General features: G+C 37.0%; 1 protein-coding gene across 2 annotated transcripts in view; it reads left to right on the top strand.

Moving 5' to 3' along the window:
- LOC107653841 (protein FAM92A1) overlaps positions 1-1,823 on the top strand; it is a 7,186-nt gene extending 5,363 nt beyond the window's left edge. For both annotated transcript variants that reach the window (XM_016440690.1, XM_016440688.1), the window contains exons 8-9: positions 589-708; positions 1,316-1,823. In XM_016440690.1, the coding sequence (XP_016296176.1) occupies positions 589-708; positions 1,316-1,420 (225 nt within the window). In that variant the 3' untranslated portion in view covers positions 1,421-1,823. The remainder of the gene's footprint in view (positions 1-588; positions 709-1,315) is intronic.
- Positions 1,824-18,845: the final 17,022 nt, after the last annotated feature.

Genomic DNA, 18,845 nt, shown 5'->3' with positions numbered 1-18,845 from the left:
GCTACTCAAGCTGTGTATGAACATTTTTTATATATATGTATTTGCTTCTTTTCCATTTTGCATTTACTTGTACTTTTACTTTCAATACTTAAGAATGCCTAAGATTTAAATAATACTTTTCGTACTTAAGTACAATAAATATCACATACTTTAAGACTTTTACTCAAGTAATATTCTAAACGGTGACGTCCAACTTCTACCAACATCATTTTCTGGTAAGATATCTGTACTTTTACTTGAGTATGGCTTTCATGTACTTTATACACCACTGGAGATAAGTCATAAATATTCTTCCTGTAATATTTAACTGGAGTTAATAAAGTTGAGTTGACAATGTTTGTTGGCACACCCTCACCAGGATAGAGTATGTAAATGTTTTTCCCCAATCTGAATGACATGGTTCTCTGTTGCTACAACACAGTATGTGGTATTAGTTTGTGTTGAATCATTTATCTTTCTAATGTATGTTGTTTGAGCTTGGCTTTACTCATTAATGTTTTATTATGTGGTGGTTGATGAGATGACATTTGGTTCTTGGTGGTCTATATGTAGAGTAGTCTACAGACCCTTTTTATTTTGTCTTGACAGGTTTTCAGGAACTCACTGCACCCCCCTGATTACCAGTCACGGTTAGAAATAGTTCGTGCCAATTCTAAACTGTCCCTAAATCGAACTGGTACATCAATGAGTAAATCAGGAACAATGCAGGTTAGTGCTTCCCCATATCGTATGTTACAGATCAAATGACTTTCTATTGTTAAATGGATAATTAAATTTAAATGGAGAAAAAAAATACTATGAAAATCAATGAGAACCAGAAACTGTTTGGTTGCCCACGTTCTTCAAATTATCTTCTTTTGTGTTCAGCAGGGTTACAACTTGAGGGCAAGTAAATTATCTTTTAAGGGCAAGTAAACTGTCCTTTTAAGGCCCATTCACACTAGAACAATAACTATAAACATAATAATGATAACTGTATTAGCGTCCACACCAACAGAAGGTGACGCTCTGTTTATTCTAAGAGTGTGCTGCAGTTTGGTCTTCTGCCACTTTAAATGCTCAAGCTCTTTGAAGCTTTTTAAAGGGTGGATTCTGATTGGCTGCCAAGGTTTTTTTATCACTCATTAACTGGAAGAAAATCGGTCTTAAAGTGATATTAATGATTTTGATTCTCTGTGTTGTTAATGTTATAGTTGTTACAGTATGTGGACTTTCTCACAGAATTTGAATTTTATATTTATAGTTATCCTCCTTGGTGTGAATGGCCCTTTAGTTGTGTTGAATCCCAAAACTGAAAGATTTTTTTCTGGTATAGTCAAGAACGTCTAGCAGACAGAGGAAAAGGGATGACGAAGAAGATGATGAAGAGGAGGAAGATGATGAGGATGATTTGGAGGAAGTGACTGATGATGAGCATTAAAATATTTTCTTTGCCATTTCATCAAATATTTTCAGACAGTGACATTCCTGAACTGTATTTAAGAGTTTTTGAATGGAGATGAATGACATTATAAAACTAGTTTGCATCACCAGCAATAAATGTGATGTAATGATAGTTCAGTTATGTTAGGTAAAGGTGAGTGCGTGGTTAGATGTTTGCTCTCTTGTAAATCATATACTATAAAATTATATATATACTGAAAAACACCTTTAAAGAGAGTGTTACTTTTTTTTTAATTAGTCTAAATCTCCCAATATGTTTTTTTGTGTACAAAGTGCCAAGCAGTTTCTGTGATTAATATATTTGGTTAGAATGTGCCTTTGAGCATTTTGGTGTACCAATAAAGCTGGCTCTTGCTTTCGCATAATAGGCAATTTTCATAACCTCAAATGTCTGAGTGTGTATTTGTTCTGTTTACAGAGTGTGCATACCGAAACACTCTGTATGTACTGTATGTCATACACACAAACAATAGTGAACCCCTGGAACTTGACCCACCCTGTGCTCGGCATCATTGTGTGTCATAGCTTTTATGTCAGTCATGAATGAGTCAGAAACAGTAACCAGTACTGCTGGTGTAATTATGACTAAGAGCAGAAGTGTTGAAGACACATAATTAACATTGAAATGCTATACATTGTTGAAATGTATGTTTCACTGTATGAACCAAGAACAAAGGCTGCTGAAAAAAATGGACAGGCACTGTTTATCACAAAAAAGCAGCAACTTTTTTTAATCAAATGCATGCGTCATTACCTATACACGATATTCACTGTGTTTAGCATTTGTAAAGATTGTATTAATTTAAAATTCTAATTGGATGCACCTTTGGATTGTGAACTGAATGGTCATAGGTCTTTGTCTCCAGGTGTGCGGATACGTGGCGTTTCGTGACAGATGCACAACGCGGCCTTTCATTCAGTGGCATTGAGGATGACGGTATCTAAGGAAAGGATTCCCTCCTCACCCGTATGACTCATCCTTTACAGAGGCCATAATGGGAACCAGTGTGTGTTTGTGTGCGCTGTAGCGCCTGACTGTACTGAATATTAACACGATGGTTGCCTCGCAGCGGTTTAAAAAAAAAAAAAAGAAAAGACCATAACTACAGCATGAGTCAGAGAGAGAGGTGCTGCGGGCTCTGGGTAAATGTTCCCCAGTATCTCCATCTATCAAGCAGATGCAGAGATTTGGTTGTCACGAAAACCCTCTGACCTCTGCAATGGCGTGATTTTGACATGTATCATCTCTGAATTACTGCACAACTGAAATATTTTTGATGTCTCTTGAATGACAGATATCTCTCTATGATACATAGACATTAAGTAACCATATATAATATCATTTTTACTTTTTTTTTTTTTTTTTTTTACAAAATTGCTAATAAATAATTTTTGATTTTATCAAATGTTTTAGGATTTTTTCTGTTGTATTATAAATGTACAGGAATGTGTTTAAAGTCAAGATGAAATAGAAGTAGTGACAGATCTTTTCTGTATTGTGACCTCAGCAGATTATCGGAAAAGGAAAAATGTAGGGTGGGAATTGGTTCTATTGATTGGTTGTTGATTGGATATTGAGATGTGGGCATTGCACTCAAAATTAAATGAGAGAATGCAATTGATTGTGGAGGGATGGGGTTTAAGCGGGCTAAATGACTGGAAAAGTCCTGCATACGTCACCAGAGAGAAGTCTGACATTTCACCAGAAAATTTAGTTATGGGATGTTCAAAGATGAATTGTTTGCAATAAGATCAATAACATGCATATTAAAAATAGATAGGGTGGATTTTTTTTTCATGCCTACTTTAATAGCACAACTGGTGGAGCTTTTGAGCATGTGTTTTCCTCTGAGAGTAACCCGTGGTCTTGGAAAGCAAATCAAATGTCGTGGCTTTAAAAGAAAATATTTTTGGTTTCTTCAATGCAATTTGTTGTCTTTTTTCTGAATTCCTAGAAAGTGAAGGCAAATTATGTTGCATTTTCCCCTTTCGTAATTCTTTGGAATCATGCGTAATTAACTGAGTAACCGTTGAAACATGTTGAAAGTCGAGACTTATTTACTAAGAATTCACTTATTGACAGATAATTAATTGTTTGTCTCTGCATCAAAAGAATTCAAATGAAAGCAAAAAAAATGGTTAATCATATATTATGTTCTGAGAAGAAGTACCTGCACAGGTTTTTTCTGTCACCCTATGCTTGTTTTTGTTAATGGTTTCGACATCCGCCTTCAAAAGCATACTGCTGCCACATATAATATTGCGCAAGTGCTTATCTGAGTCGAGGATGATATAATCTGCCAGAGATGCCTTGGGGTCATAAGCTACAGCAGGCGGAGAAGAAAACAGGCATCTGTCTTTGCTGGCTCTGACCCACTCAGCTGTGCAATGAGGATCTGTAAATCTGCGTGGTTGGATAAGTGTGTTTGTAGAAATATCTATGTACATTCCATTATTGGTGTTCAAATATGCAGCAGGTTTAAGTCAGCAGGATCGGCTTCCCTCTGTTTTCAGTGTCAAGATCTAACTGATTCATTGGCGAAGCATGTTGTATGAAGCACCAGACCCATACATTCTGCTCTTAGTTTCAGAAATAAGGAGTGGCCGCTTCTCCCCCTGAACAGAATTTGGAGATATGAGTCAAAAATGTTGATTCAAAGTGATACTTGAAGCTGCCGAGTCAGGGTGAGTACGTGACACACATCTACACTGCTTCAGAAAGTCTGAATGGCAAAAAAATAAGATTTTCTGATGGGTTTTACACTCAAAATCAATGCCAGTTCTCTGAGGAAATTGAATCTTATTCTTAAAAATAAAGGTTCCAACGGTTTTTTGCAGTGATGCCACAGAAGATCCATTTTGGTTCCCCAAAGAATCGTTCAGACCTTTTTTAATGTGAAGAAAACTGTAATAATCTAAAGAATCATTTTCCACTATAAAGAACCTTTTGTTCAATGAAACAAGGTAGGTTCCATGGATGTTAGAGGTTCTTCATGAAACCAACAATACCAAAAATAACCTTTATTTTTAAGAGTGTAGGGGTTCAGGAAATTCTCACGAGGTCAAAGGGCAGAACGCCAGACCCCAAGGGGCTTGTCAACCCCTGAAGAACCGTTGTTGGTCTTGACCTCATTGGCATAAATCCTCCTTGTTTAAATTATACGACATGCAAAGATGTAGACTGGGTGCATGATTAAGCTATAGCCTGCGATACGAGAGGAATTCATTACCCACAGTATGGAGCCAGTGGTTTTACTAATGTCTGGGAGCCGCGTGCTAATTGGGAAAATCCCATAGGATTTATACAACAAAGAGGAATGTGTCCCATTTCTTTATGACCACACATGTTGTCAGCCAAGCACATTTTCTCTGTTTCCATCAAACGTGCCAACTTTGTGCTGGATCCAAAGAAACAGTGTATTTCCACAGGTGAGACATTGAAGAAAAATGTGTTATATCGCACTAAAATGTTTATATTCTTACACGGCTTAATAGCGCTTTCATTAAACTTCCATTAAACTAATTAAACATGTCATAAAGACTGCTTATTTGATAAGCAGTGTCTTATTTCATGTAAGCAAAAGCCCAGATTACCTTATCAAGTGACATATGGCTCCTCAACCTCCTTACATGGGCTGCTGGGCCATGTGTCATCGGAAATAAACAGAGTAGGCAGAGACGAACAAGCGGTGGCTGTCTCAAAGGAACGGATAAGAGAGACAGTCACAACGCTTTGTTTTGGAAAAAGTGGAGAGGTTTCCATGGAGCCACTATTTGATCCCATGATAATTAGCTTAGTGCACTGATTGCACAACATCCTCTCCACTGGCTGCGAGGTGGCCTCATCAACAGGAACGTGCCTCTGTTTATGCTTACGGTCGCCACAATGCCTGACTTGATTTTAAAACGTCTCGTGATAAACACAGGAAACACAACGGAGAGATGTTGTACATCCACTCTTGTTTTCACACAAATTACGTTTAATGGTTATTGCTATAGCTGTATGGCAGGGTTGCCAGATCTACATAACAAATCCAACACTTTGGCCAATCAAAACCAATTAAACTAGCCCCAAATCTAGCCCAAATACTTAAACTCAGAATATGTCTCTTAAGTACCTAAATATATATTTTACAGTTATGCTTGAAAATCATGGTAGCACTTTAAGGTCTTATTAGTTACTAATATGAACTAATATAAACTAACAATGAGCAATATATCTGTTATATTGCTGTGTTTATTAATCTTTGCTAATGTTAGTTAATAAAAATATAACTGTTCATTGTTAGTTAATGCTAATTCTGGTCCATTAAATAATATTATTACACGGCTCTGTGGAATACTTGATTACTTAACAAATAAAACTTTTGATTTTAATCATGTATTAGTAAATGCTGAAATGAACATTAATTAATGCTTTTGGTATTTTTCATGGTTAGTTCATGTTATCTAATGTAGTTAACTAATATTAATAAATGGAAGCTTATTGTAAAGTGTTACCAAAATCATTGTATAGTAGGGATCATAAACACAGTCTGTTTTCATAAAAACATCTTATGATTGATATCTGGAGAAAAAACACCTTTGCAGTTTAAAAATAAATAAATAAATCAAAATATTTATTTAATGAATGGAAATTACTTTTAAAAAATTACATACTTTTTTATTTATTTGCAACAATCCATAAGAGACCCACCAATACGTTACCATGGTAACACAAACAGCCACACACAGGCTCATAATCTACACAGTTTTGTTTTCATAAAAACATCTTATGATTGATATCTGGAGAAAAAACACCTTTGCAGTTTAAAAATAAATAAATAAATCAAAATATTTATTTAATGAATGGAAATTACTTTAAAAAAATTACATACTTTTTTATTTATTTGCAACAATCCATAAGAGACCCACCAATACGTTACCATGGTAACACAAACAGCCGCACACAGGCTCATAATCTACACAGTTTTATCATTGGTATTGGGTAGAGTAAAATATTTCAATACAAGCTTTTCTGTCAAATATAATTTATGCAATATGTAAAACCATTAACCCTATGGGGAAAAAATCAACCCACGGCAACAGTATAAAAGTAGCCAACTTGGCAACCCTGCTGTAGAGCAGCAGTGCCATCACGACTGGTTTAAAACAGGCCTTTGTGTATATTTGCCTTATGTATAATAAGAGGCCGTCTTAATGGGAGAGTACACCCAAAAATGAAAATTCTTCATCATTTACTCCACAGATGTTACTATTCACAATCATTGTATGTCAAAAAAGAGCAGCTTGGACATTCTGCTAAATTTCTCATTTTGCATTCAATTCTATCTCGTGGTTTTGGAATATCAAGATGGTGAATAAATTTAAGCACACAGTTTCAGTATTCTCCACATCCCTTAAACCACACCGGCCTTTGGATAGGAATTACAGTAGTAGAGGATTACAGCTAAAACCAGTGTAAACCCATGGTATATTACCCTATCAATATCCAGTCTTTTCCACTGAAGAAAAGCTTATACATTTTGCAGATTTGTCTTATGCAAGGCAATGGTATGTTCAAATATATGGGTTTAATTTAACTTTTGTTATTTCGTAATTAGACTGTTTCCATAGGCTGCAGCTCTAATCTATTATTTGCATCAGAGAGTGGCTGGGGTTGAAAAGGTCTTGTGTAAGTGTGGCGAAAAGGGGCAAAAAGGGTCTGTTTGAAGGGTTGGGGGGTGGATTTTGCAAACCGGCACTGCTTGCTTTTGTGCCTTTTGTTTACAGCAGGTTGTTGTGAGAAGCCGTTTGAACAGCATTGGTAGAACAGTTGTGCAACTGGCCCAGAGCAAATAGCAGCCTTCTGAGAAGGGGGGCGAGGCCTCATATGGAGCCTCTGCTTTTTTCCACTAGTGTCATCGCTTTTAATCTCCTTGACTCCTGCACAATTCATTTCGAATTCTTATTGTGCAATGTGTTGATAAAGGTTTCACAGAAAAGTAGCACACAAAACCATTACAGACGAAGCCAATGTTTGCCGATGACTCACACGGTGCCCATTATGATCTAATTATGCACAATCACATTCCCATTTATGGAATGTCTCTTCATGAATAATCTCAGACATCGCATGAGAACTTCTAAAGGTCAACACCAACAATCGGCTGTTTGAATAAATGTGTATATACGTGGACAACAAGCCATGTTAAGTAACTGGATGCTGGCTTGTAAAGACCTACAGAGTTCATTTACACATTCCAAAATCTCAAGAACACCTAAAAGGGCTGTAGATAAGAAACACTGTGGGTCACTGTATTGCATTGTATTGTATTGCATGTGGGGGGGAGATCCATGATAAAGATCATGTGACACTGAAGGCTGGAGTTATGGCTGCTGAAAATTCAGTTTTGCAATCACAGGAATTAATTACATTTTAAAATATAATAAAATGGAAAACAACTATTTTCAGTTGTAACAATATTTCATAATATTAAAATCTTCAATGTATTTTTGATCAAATAAATGCAGACTTCTTTCAAAAACCTTAAATATCGTACCAACCCCAAACACTAGTGTATATAAATTATAATAAATACATTTTTAAAAAGATTTAAAAATATTTTTGTTAATTAAAACAATTTTCTTTATTATTATTATTTCTTATGTTATAAAAATAATAAATAATGTTTAAAAAAAAAAAAGGTTACAAAATGCAGAAATACTTAAGATTCAGTCGAATTTATAGTTCACTAATCAAATAAATAATGTTGTGACATCAATCATGCGAACACCTTTATACAGACAGTCAGATGTTCTTGTTTCCACTGATACACAAAATGCTTTTTGGAACATTCTCAAACCATGCTCAAATGGTTTTACACACAATAAGATTTGTAAAGAAAATGTATGCAAGATAGAAGCATTTTCACCTGTGGTGTATATTCCATATATGACAGATATAGGATGTAATGATGGAAGAAGCCCACAGAAAGCCCAGTGGGGCTGAATTATCATCTGTTCTGAGCACAGCCAACAGACAGAACAGGAACAGCTGGTGTAAGAAGTAGAAGCAAACCTGACCTTTCCATAGAGCGGGTCCCTTCTTTATTAAGAACAAACACTGGGCACCAGAGCAAAGACAGGAAATGGTACATTTGTGTCAATATGTCTGAGGGCAAACACACTCATATAAACAAGTGTCCCTTTCTGTTATCAAAGGCAGAGGGATGTTGCTCGTTGGCCAATGATAAAGCGAATGCTGAATGGGGACTACTGGGAATCCTGTGTTTACTGACCATCCAGCGGTCTTATTGAGAAGTGACCATCTGATTCAGAGCACGGTCAATATTTCAATGCAAAATTTCCTCTTGTTGCCACTTAAGCAGCTTTCCTTAAAGATCCAGCTGGAATTCTGAATCAAAACTGGTCCTTGGGTCATCATGGATGTGAATATGGTTTTTGTACCGGGATGAAAAATATTTCTTCTATTGAAAAATCTTCTGAGGCCTATTGAGACAAAGCAGTCCATGTAGGATGGAATTCCTCACATTCATTTGTCATTTTGAGTCATGCTGCATCCCTTCTGGTTTACTGACAGGAGCCGGTAAAACTTCCCATAAACAGAGCTGCCTTTGAAAAACTGCGAATTTGAAATGTAAAAATGTTCTTTTCAGCCGGCGCTGTGATAGATGCAGCAGACCACACACTCAGTGGGTGAACAAGCGAAGGAATTTTTCCTTTTAATGAGCATCTCAGGTCATAACAAGCAGTTTCATTCATATTCATGTCTAACTGTCTACGCAACCAGCCTAATGCTATTTCACATCAGAGGCATTTCTTCAAAGCTAGCAGGGGTGTTGTCAACAGACCGTAAATCTCTAACTTTAATGATTTACCTATTGAGACAAAGCAGTCCATGTAGGATGGAATTCCTCACATTCATTTGTCATTTTGAGTCATGCTGCATCCCTTCTGGTTTACTGACAGGAGCCGGTAAAACTTCCCATAAACAGAGCTGCCTTTGAAAAACTGCGAATTTGAAATGTAAAAATGTTCTTTTCAGCCGGCGCTGTGATAGATGCAGCAGACCACACACTCAGTGGGTGAACAAGCGAAGGAATTTTTCCTTTTAATGAGCATCTCAGGTCATAACAAGCAGTTTCATTCATATTCATGTCTAACTGTCTACGCAACCAGCCTAATGCTATTTCACATCAGAGGCATTTCTTCAAAGCTAGCAGGGGTGTTGTCAACAGACCGTAAATCTCTAACTTTAATGATTTAAAATGAAAGCGCTTCTTAACATTAATAATTATCTCTTCATATTCCAGTGGGTCCATGTGGTTGATTGATTGTGGAGATGCAGCAACTGTTGCGTGATCATAAACATTCGTGATGAGATAATAACCCAAGTTACCACGGCGATTGCATAGCAAGCGTTTTTCTTTCCGGTGTTTTTGGAGTGTTGCAGGCTAAAACTTGTTCAATTCAGACAGTACCGGAAAAACAGTAACTTTTGGTAAAGCAGCTATCAAAAATTAAATTTGTAAATGGGTGCCATCACAAATAGTTTTTAAACAGCTGATAAAAGCATCAGGTTAATCCACATGACTCCAGTCTATCAATTAATGTCTTGTAAAGTGAAAAGCTGCGTATTTGTGAGAAACAAATCCATTACTAAGGCATTTTAACTTTAAACTGTCGTTCTGGCCAAAATACCAGTCCATAATCTATAATAAGCACTTCCTCCAGTGAAAAAGTCCATTCCCTGTTGTCCTCTCACATCGAAATCCACCAACATAATTGTTTCTAACCATTTTGGACTGTTTTTGCTCATAAACGGTGCTTGATCTGTGCATATTTCTCTCCTGATTCAGACAAGATTATATTTCCACTAGAGAAAGCAATATTATGGATAGAGGACCATTTTAGCCAGAAGCAACGGTTTGAATTTAAAAACATTAATGATGGATTTGTTTATTACAAACACACAGCTTTTTACTTCACAAGATGTTAATTGATGGACTGGAGTCATGTGGATTATTGTGATGTTTTTATCAGCTGTTTGGACTCTCATTCTGACGGCACCCATTCACTGCACAGGATCCATTGGTGAGCAAGTTAAATTTCTCCAAATCTGTTCTAATGAAGTAATCTTGAATGGCCTGAGGGTGAGTACATTTTCAAGTTTCATTTTTGGGTTTACTATTCCTTTAAATTTGCAAAATAAAAGTTTGCCTCAACCATTTGCGTTGGGACTACATTAATAATTTTCTTTGCCGCTCTTGTAGCTGGGCAGGGGATTACCAGTTCCATGCAAAGCAAAGCATGAAGGGAGTACATGTTGAAATTAATTGTTATTTTGTGTTTTGGAAGAAGACAAGGTTGAGAATAGTTCATGTTTAATGTTCTATTATGCTGGGATTTAGACAGGTTTCTGTTATGTTGTGGTGAAGAGTGGAGCTTGTTCTGCTTTCAGGACGGGCTTTTGTGCATGAAAAACTATTCTGTTGCTTTAGTCAAGTAGCAATTACTGAACAAATGTCTTCCAAGTGCAAACACCATAGACATATGATTGCTTATTTCTTGTTGGGTTACATATGCTAATCCTATAGCGTGACATTCAGTTCAGTTACACAAATTTGAGTTCACACCTTAATTGAATGACCAAAAAGAAAGAAAGAAAATAAAAATTTCTCACATGTGAACCATTGTCCAACTGAATTAGGTTCAGCCAAATAATGTTTTGGCCATATATTTGAGCAAAAACACATCCCACCAACAGGAGACATCTAGTAACAGATAGACAGTAACTGAGTGTGCTTGGCATCAGACCTGAAGAACACAAGAGAACAGGGAGGATACACAGTGTAATGGAGCACATGCAGGATCCCTCTGCCTTTGTCCTGAGCATTTGTTTGGGTAGGACAGGATGTAGAAAGACATCTGGAGGAAATCAATCCCGTGTTTGCTACCCATCTCCGGGACCTTTAAGGGTTTCTTGTGCATGGATGGTCATGGAGAGGACACTACTGACTCCAATGCTCAAAGGTTAGATATGCTCGAATATGTCCAGTCTAGGTAATATCGCCACAGTTTGGGATACTACATGACCCAGAAATAAAAAAAACAATATTTAGCCATTAGTCAACCCCTTTCAAAACAAAGAGCAGGTATAACCTTTGCAGTTAATGAACCAGTTTAGAGGTAACCAATGACATTGTTAATTGTATTGTCCAGATCTAATTAATTAAAAAATGCATTAAAAATGCAATTCATAAATACAATGACTTGAATACAACTCTTATATGATAATTTTAGAACTTAATTTAAAAAAACAAAATGTAATATAATTTTTGTAAGTAAAAATTCTATGAAATGATAAATATCTGGGTGATAAAACTGTCCTGCTGGGTCAGAAATTAACGAGGGCTTGGGGCAAATAAAAAAATTGTCTTGTATGAGGGTTTTTTTTTTATATATATTTGTTTCATCAATGAAAATAGTTCTAAGAAAGCCACAGCAGAAATGTTGCACATAGTAAATGAATCTGTTGGGTCAATGATTCAATGACTTACTTATCAGTTGAATTAATGATTTACTGGCTCATTACCTACAGGTGATTTTAGTTACCTATTTAAAGTATAATTTCATTTTTAAATCATTTCATATTATATTCAAAATTTTATATTTGAAACATGATTCTTATAACCTTGTTTATGCAACTATAATTGCAGTGTAAATGCATTTATGCCACCTCTAAACTGCATTAAACAGTATGCATTAAACATCAAAATGGTGCCGGCAGCCATATCACCCTGTAGCCCAAGGCTGGTTGCCCACTGAAGCTAAGCAGGGCTGAGTCTGGTTAGTACCTGGATGAGAGACCTCCTGGGAAAACTAGGTTGCTGCTGGAAGAGGTGTTAGTGAGGCCAGCAGGGGGTGCTCACCCTGTGGTCTGTGTGGGTCCTAACGCCCCAGTATAGTGACGGGGACACTATACTGTCAACAAGCACCGTCCTTCGGATGAGACGTTAAACCGAGGTCCTGACTCTCTGTGGTCATTAAAAATCCCAGGATGTCTTTCGAAAAGAGTAGAGGTGTGACCTCGGCATCCTGGCCAAATTTGCCCATTGGCCTCTGATCATCATGGCCTCCTAACATTCCCCATATCTGCTGATTGGCTTCATCACTCTGTCTCCTCTCCACCAATAAGCTGGTGTGTGGTGGGCATTCTGGCACACTATGGCTGCCGTCGCATCATCCAGGTGGATGCTGCACACTGGTGGTGGATGAGGAGATACCCCCTGACAATGCAAAGCGCGTTGAGTGCCTAGAAAAGCGCTAAATAAATGTAATGAATTGATTCATTTTAAACTAAATTGTTAAAAGATTTTTCCTTTTCTTTACTCTCTTATATGTCATTGACTAAACTAGTGGATTTACCCAAAAGTTTTTTAGCAGGGCTAACAAAATGTGTTCTGTTGATCTAAACTTGTGAGCAACTATTTTTAAAATGTAGCTTGCCAAGCAACAAGATATTTAGTACAAGCTGCTTCTAACACAAGTAGCTACCGTCATTAAAGAAAACAGCTAAACTACTATCACTAATATCAAGCTCTAGTTGATAAGTTGAGCCACAACTTTAGTTAGTTTGCTTGTGTGAGCAATGGTGAAAGTCTAATAACAGAGTTCAGGCAGAACATAAATGTAATAAATCTTTACATCTTCTGAATATGATCCAAAAGGTTGCTGTTACTCATACAGACCAAGACATAAGCACGGTGGTATATTACGTTAACTCACTTTCTTCCATCACAAGCGTTGCAGGAGCTGGCATGTTACATTGCCTTCTTCTCTCACCAAGCAAGTGTCAGAGAAGCAGCATGGGAATGTCTCTCCTCCTCAGCCAGCTCCGGCTGTTTCCATTTACCTTCCAAACTGATGAAAATATTTACTCCTGAAAACCAAGAGGATAATTTTCCTTCTCTGACTCTGTTCCAAAGGCATCTGGACTGTGTTAAGAGCTTTTGTGTGAGGTGGGAACAGACGGAGTGTGAAGACAAAACCTGAGGAATGTCTGCGCAGTTAACTCCTGAACCCAAAATGACCCATCATGACACTGAGACATCAGAGTATTATATGCACTTTACCAAGAAATGGTGCATGTAATAATACAAACACTGTGAGATGTTCATAAAATGCATTGAGTCACCATTACTCCAGTCTTCAATATCAAATGATCCTTCAGAAATCATTCTGATTTACTGCTCAAGATACATTTCTTATTATTATCATCAATGTTGAAAATGAAGAGAAAGTTCAAAAGAACAGCATTTTTTTACAGAAATCATATGTAAGAATTTAAATTACAATACTGTCACATTTGATCAATTTAATGTAATTTAATGATAATTATTTAGCCAAGAAATTATGCATAATAATACAAACACCAAGAGATGTTCATAAAAGGCATTGAGTTGCTTTGAACACACAAAATGAATTGTGTTGGCATACTGAATCAGTAAGAACACAGAAGAAATATAGGGTTTATACTAAGTTCAGTAACTTGTTAAACCATGCAGAGCTGGTGCACAGACGCTCCTGACGAGCCTTTTCTCTGTTCTCATCTATCAAGTACAGTGTGTTCAAAAACACACAGGCCTCGTCCTAGCTCCAGACTGCACATACTGTATGCCAATTCTCCTTTGGACTGCACAGCAGCTGATATTCAATCTAGTTTGTTTTGTTTCTCTCAGTATGGAGAGATAGAGTCTCATTATCCATATAGGGCTATGCTCGCCTTTGTCCCAGCTTGTTCAATTCCCATGAAGATTTGATTCACAGCCTCATTTCATATCATTTCCCCATTGTGGGAAATTTGGCACTCTGTAGCAAGCGTGTTGCAGTCAGAGAGGCAATTTACATAATGAGTTTGTTTTTGGTGTCAGCAAGAGCCGTCGGAAAGCTTTCGTCATCCTGTTTATAGTAAAACTAATCTCATCATCAGCTTTGGAGGAGAGACAAAGCAAATACGGCTAGTTTTGGTCTTTACTCCTCATATGGCATGTACAGCCTTGTATCCCGAGAGAATCACGACTCAGCTGAGATTGAGAGCTCTCGATTTGGTGAGTGAGAGTTCTGACAGGTCCAGGGAACAACAGCGGGTACATCAACATGCCAACGACCCAGGGTGGTGGACACGACAGATCACGCCGCAGCCTATTATTATAACTCATTAGCATTAATAATGCATGTTTCCCTCTCTTAATTACATCCGCCTACATGTTAACTTAACACCTTCCTCTCAGCACTCACTCAATCCATACTACCTCAACAAGTACGAACCAGTCGCTGACCCTGAACAGAACTCTCACGAGTCCACGTTTATGGAAATAGTGGTTGCGTAACCTCTGCACACCTCTAAACAAAGCTGACAGGGGCACTTCTTTTCTACTCGAGCCGAGCAAGTGCTTCTGGGGTAAATGCACTTTAAAACCGATGTTAACAAGCCTTTACTAAAATGAGGCATGACTCCAGGGTTTGCTGGGAATCTCGACACTGATCCAATGTTTAAGAGCTAACACGGGATCCCAATTATTTGTATTAAATAAAAAATATGGTTGTTACATTAAAAAATGAACATAAAATATATACTACTGTTCAAAGGTTTGGGGTTAGAAAGATTTTTTTTTACATTTTTTTTATCAAAAATACAGTGTTTTTATGAAATATTATTACAATTTAAAATGAATGTTTTCTATTTTAATACATTTTAAAATGTAATTTATTTCTGTGATGCAAAGCTGAATTTTCGGCAGCCATTACTCCAGTCTTCAGTTTCACGTGATCCTTCAAATCACTCTAATATGCTGATTTGGTGCTCAAGAAATATTAGTTATTATTATCAATGTTGAAAATAGTTGTACTGCTCAATATTTATTTCGGAAGCCGTGATACATTTTACCCATAATTCTTTGATGAATAGAGAGTTTAAAAGAACAGCGTTTATTTATTTGGATTAGAAATTGTTTGTAGGCTACTATTATAAATGACTAAATGACTGTCACTTTTAATCAATTCAATGCGTCCTCACTGAATAAAAGTCGTATTTTATTAAAAAAAATCTTACTCCAAATTTTTGAATGGTATATGTATTTACATATCAAATCATTTTAAATAATTGCTTGGTGCATATGTTAGATTAATTCACTGTATGCGGGCATTTTTTCATTTTAAATATATGTTGGTTTTTTTAAATCACTTTCCATGCCAGATTTGGTTAAACATGAGTCACAGAACAATTAATATCAAAATGCGAAAAGTAATATAGAGGTATTCCTTCGCTCAAGCACTACTGAAGATAATCTGGCTGAAAACACTCACAGTGTTCTCCAAACCTACTACAACACTTTCTTCCTGGTCTTCCCTGGCATCCTGCCATAATGCCTGTCAAATTATTGCTTTATCCTTTCATGGTATTATTGGTGTAAATCTCCCCTGTTGCAGTACAATGCTGAATGAAGGCCATTGAAATCCTGTTAATGTGCTGCAATTAAATTATTTTTGAAATGCTAAGCTCTCTCTCCCTTTGATAATTTAAGAACAGTTGACTCACTCTTGATGACTGAAAGGTTTAAAAGGATTCCCGCTAACGGACTGAAGACGAGTGTAAACTGTAGGCCTGCACTTGAGTGACATTAATGCGCTTTTAAGAGGTTCCCCTCCTCTGTTTCTTCTCTAAATGGAATTAAACCCAGCTACCCCATGCTTTTTGAACCTGCAAGAAACTATTAGCAGAACTCAACGCGATATTACGGCAGACCTTCCAGACGTCGCTCTCACCATTTAACCTCTCACTTAGGCATCATATGAGAATCTCAACACTGCTCCACATTCCAAACCTCTTTCTTAAGGTCATACGGTTGTAAGCAGCGGCGCCCTTTCTTTCAGAATGACTGTACTTTTATTTTCTCGACTGAAGTAGGAGACTGGTGTTTGGGTGGTGTGGGGAACTGCCCTTAGCCACCACATCACATTTTACTTCCTCAGGCTGACAGGATGAGCTCTTACTCATCACGAATGATTGTTGGTGATAACACTTACCACAACAAACACTTGGAATTCTCTTGTGTAACTGAATCCTGAGAAACATGGTGTTAAAAAAAGACTTTAAAAACACTACAGCACATGGGAAAAGTTCACAGTAGAAATACAGAAGCTTAATAATGGTTCAACTGGGCCTTTCTGAAAATTGATGCTGGTTAAACCGTGGAATATTTACAAGAGCGTTTTAGTTGTGCTGAATGTGAGCCAACGCGCCTGAATGTATTATGTCAAACCATGAGGATTTCAAAATCTTGCCACTTGAGATTTTACAAGCTTAGCAGTAGATGTCTTGGCAACACTTCAAAAGTCCCTGCACACATCTGTGACCAAACCACAGCCGCTGAAGAGGAAATACTCGTGATTGAATTACCGTGGGGCTGTTTGTTTCACAATCTGCTCACGGTAGCCCCAGACCTTCCTGGCCTCCTGACTCCCACACTACTACATCAGCTCCTAAGATCACCATGTCACACTACACCATTACAATCATGCCATCTGATGTTTTTTCATAGCATTTTTAATAACCTTATTAAGTCATTCATAATTATTGACAGGAATGTAAAACGATTGTTTACATGCCATTTTGGATTTCTATATAAGCTTGTTTCTGCAATCAAGAAATAATAAAAGGTAATTCTGACTTTATGTCTTACTATTGCAGTTTTATTTCTCACAAATGCTACTTTCTTTCTCAAAAGTGTAACCTTAAGGGGGTGGTTCATTTGTCATTTTACAAAGTGCACATTTTAAAAGTATACTTAAGAACGTAAAAAAAGTAATTAAAGTGCTTAACTATTCGGTAATATTATATTATCTGCAATAATTACACTACAAGTGCACATTCAATACAATTAAGCTCCATTCTTTTTCACAATGATATCCCTTTAAATCTCTAAAATTTTATCTTGATTTCTTATTTAACTTTCTCTCACAATTACCTTTTTTATTCTTTACTCTGAGGCAGAAATGGGCTTCTATAAATAGCCTTATCATGTGATTGAAATGCTTTCTTGTGCGGTAAACCTGTTATTGACTTTACACCTTTTGGGCTGTGTGTAGTACTCAGAACTTCCCTATTTCATGATTGCTTTTGACAGTCATTCGCATGGTTAAAGTTCAGCCACACGCATGATGTATCATTCCTGTCAAGGCCACATTCACCAGTTTTTTTGTTGTTGTTTTTTCTTCCAATCTAGCCAGTGTATGTGCAGACCATCTAAGTACGTACCTGTTTCTGGCCGAGTTGTTCTGTGTACACAATGATCAGTTCCCTTTGTCTTTGCTACTGGCAATGAGTCAGCTAATTACAGTGGAAAAGACCTCTGTTAGGGCTCTCAAGTGAAAATGACCTCAAATAGCCATGTTCTCTGAATCACATGCAAACATAACACAAATACCGTCCAGTGTGGTCTCAGTGACACCTGTTTATGTCATAACAAAGGAGAAGTAGATATTTCCCATGGAGAGTATGTTTTACTCTAAAGGGAGAGGAAGCAGAGAAAACCTGTTCTGTTCCTGCTTAACAGCATGACAAACACACACATCAGATACTGAGTCATCAGAGATATTTTACAGTCAAAGAAAACATGGTTGCTAAAAATAATCTGTCTTTAATGTTAAATCCTCAGTCCGACCACATCTGAACTCCAAACCTGCAGGCCGCAGCTGCACCATCTATTATACACAGTCACGAATTTAGGCAAGCAGGACAGGAATGAAGCATACTGAAATATTCCACACTACTTTTTTGGAAATGCAGGAACCGTTCTCATACTGGTATACCGCTGAATCACCTCTGAATACTTTTATTCCACACATATTTGTCTTTTATTTTAGACTTTGATCAACAAAAAATACTCATTTATCTTTCTCATTAACACTGAAAAAGTACAATCTGATAAAGCTCTGATATTTTAAGCATCAAAAACAGCCCATATTCCCTTGAGTCTATTCTAAACGGGGCTCTCTTTTTCTGTCTAGTGAAACAGGTGCTAGTTCTATTACACCCTTCCAAATTAAGAGCGGTCACAGCCAATGAAACAGGGACACATTTTTCAATAGTGACTTACTCAACAGTCTGTGTGGGACATATAGCCATATGCAGCCAATTAGGAACTGCATCAGATTTTATTTTGTCACACAAGTGATGTTTCAAACACAATGTGGGAGTCGCTGTCTTGCGTGCCCTGAAGTATGCTAATAGGCTGAATGACACGATGAGACACACATTTATTTTGTGCATCATATGCATATGTTTTCCAGCTCTTTGTGCATTACCTTTCTCTGGTTAAATTAAACAAAGATCTCTT

The sequence above is a fragment of the Sinocyclocheilus anshuiensis genome, unplaced genomic scaffold (assembly GCF_001515605.1).
Source record: "Sinocyclocheilus anshuiensis isolate Anshui unplaced genomic scaffold, SAMN03320099.WGS_v1.1 scaffold223, whole genome shotgun sequence".
Lineage (NCBI taxonomy): Eukaryota > Metazoa > Chordata > Actinopteri > Cypriniformes > Cyprinidae > Sinocyclocheilus > Sinocyclocheilus anshuiensis.
The sequence above is the reverse complement of the archived record's forward strand: the minus strand, read 5'-3'. Positions and strand labels throughout refer to the sequence as shown.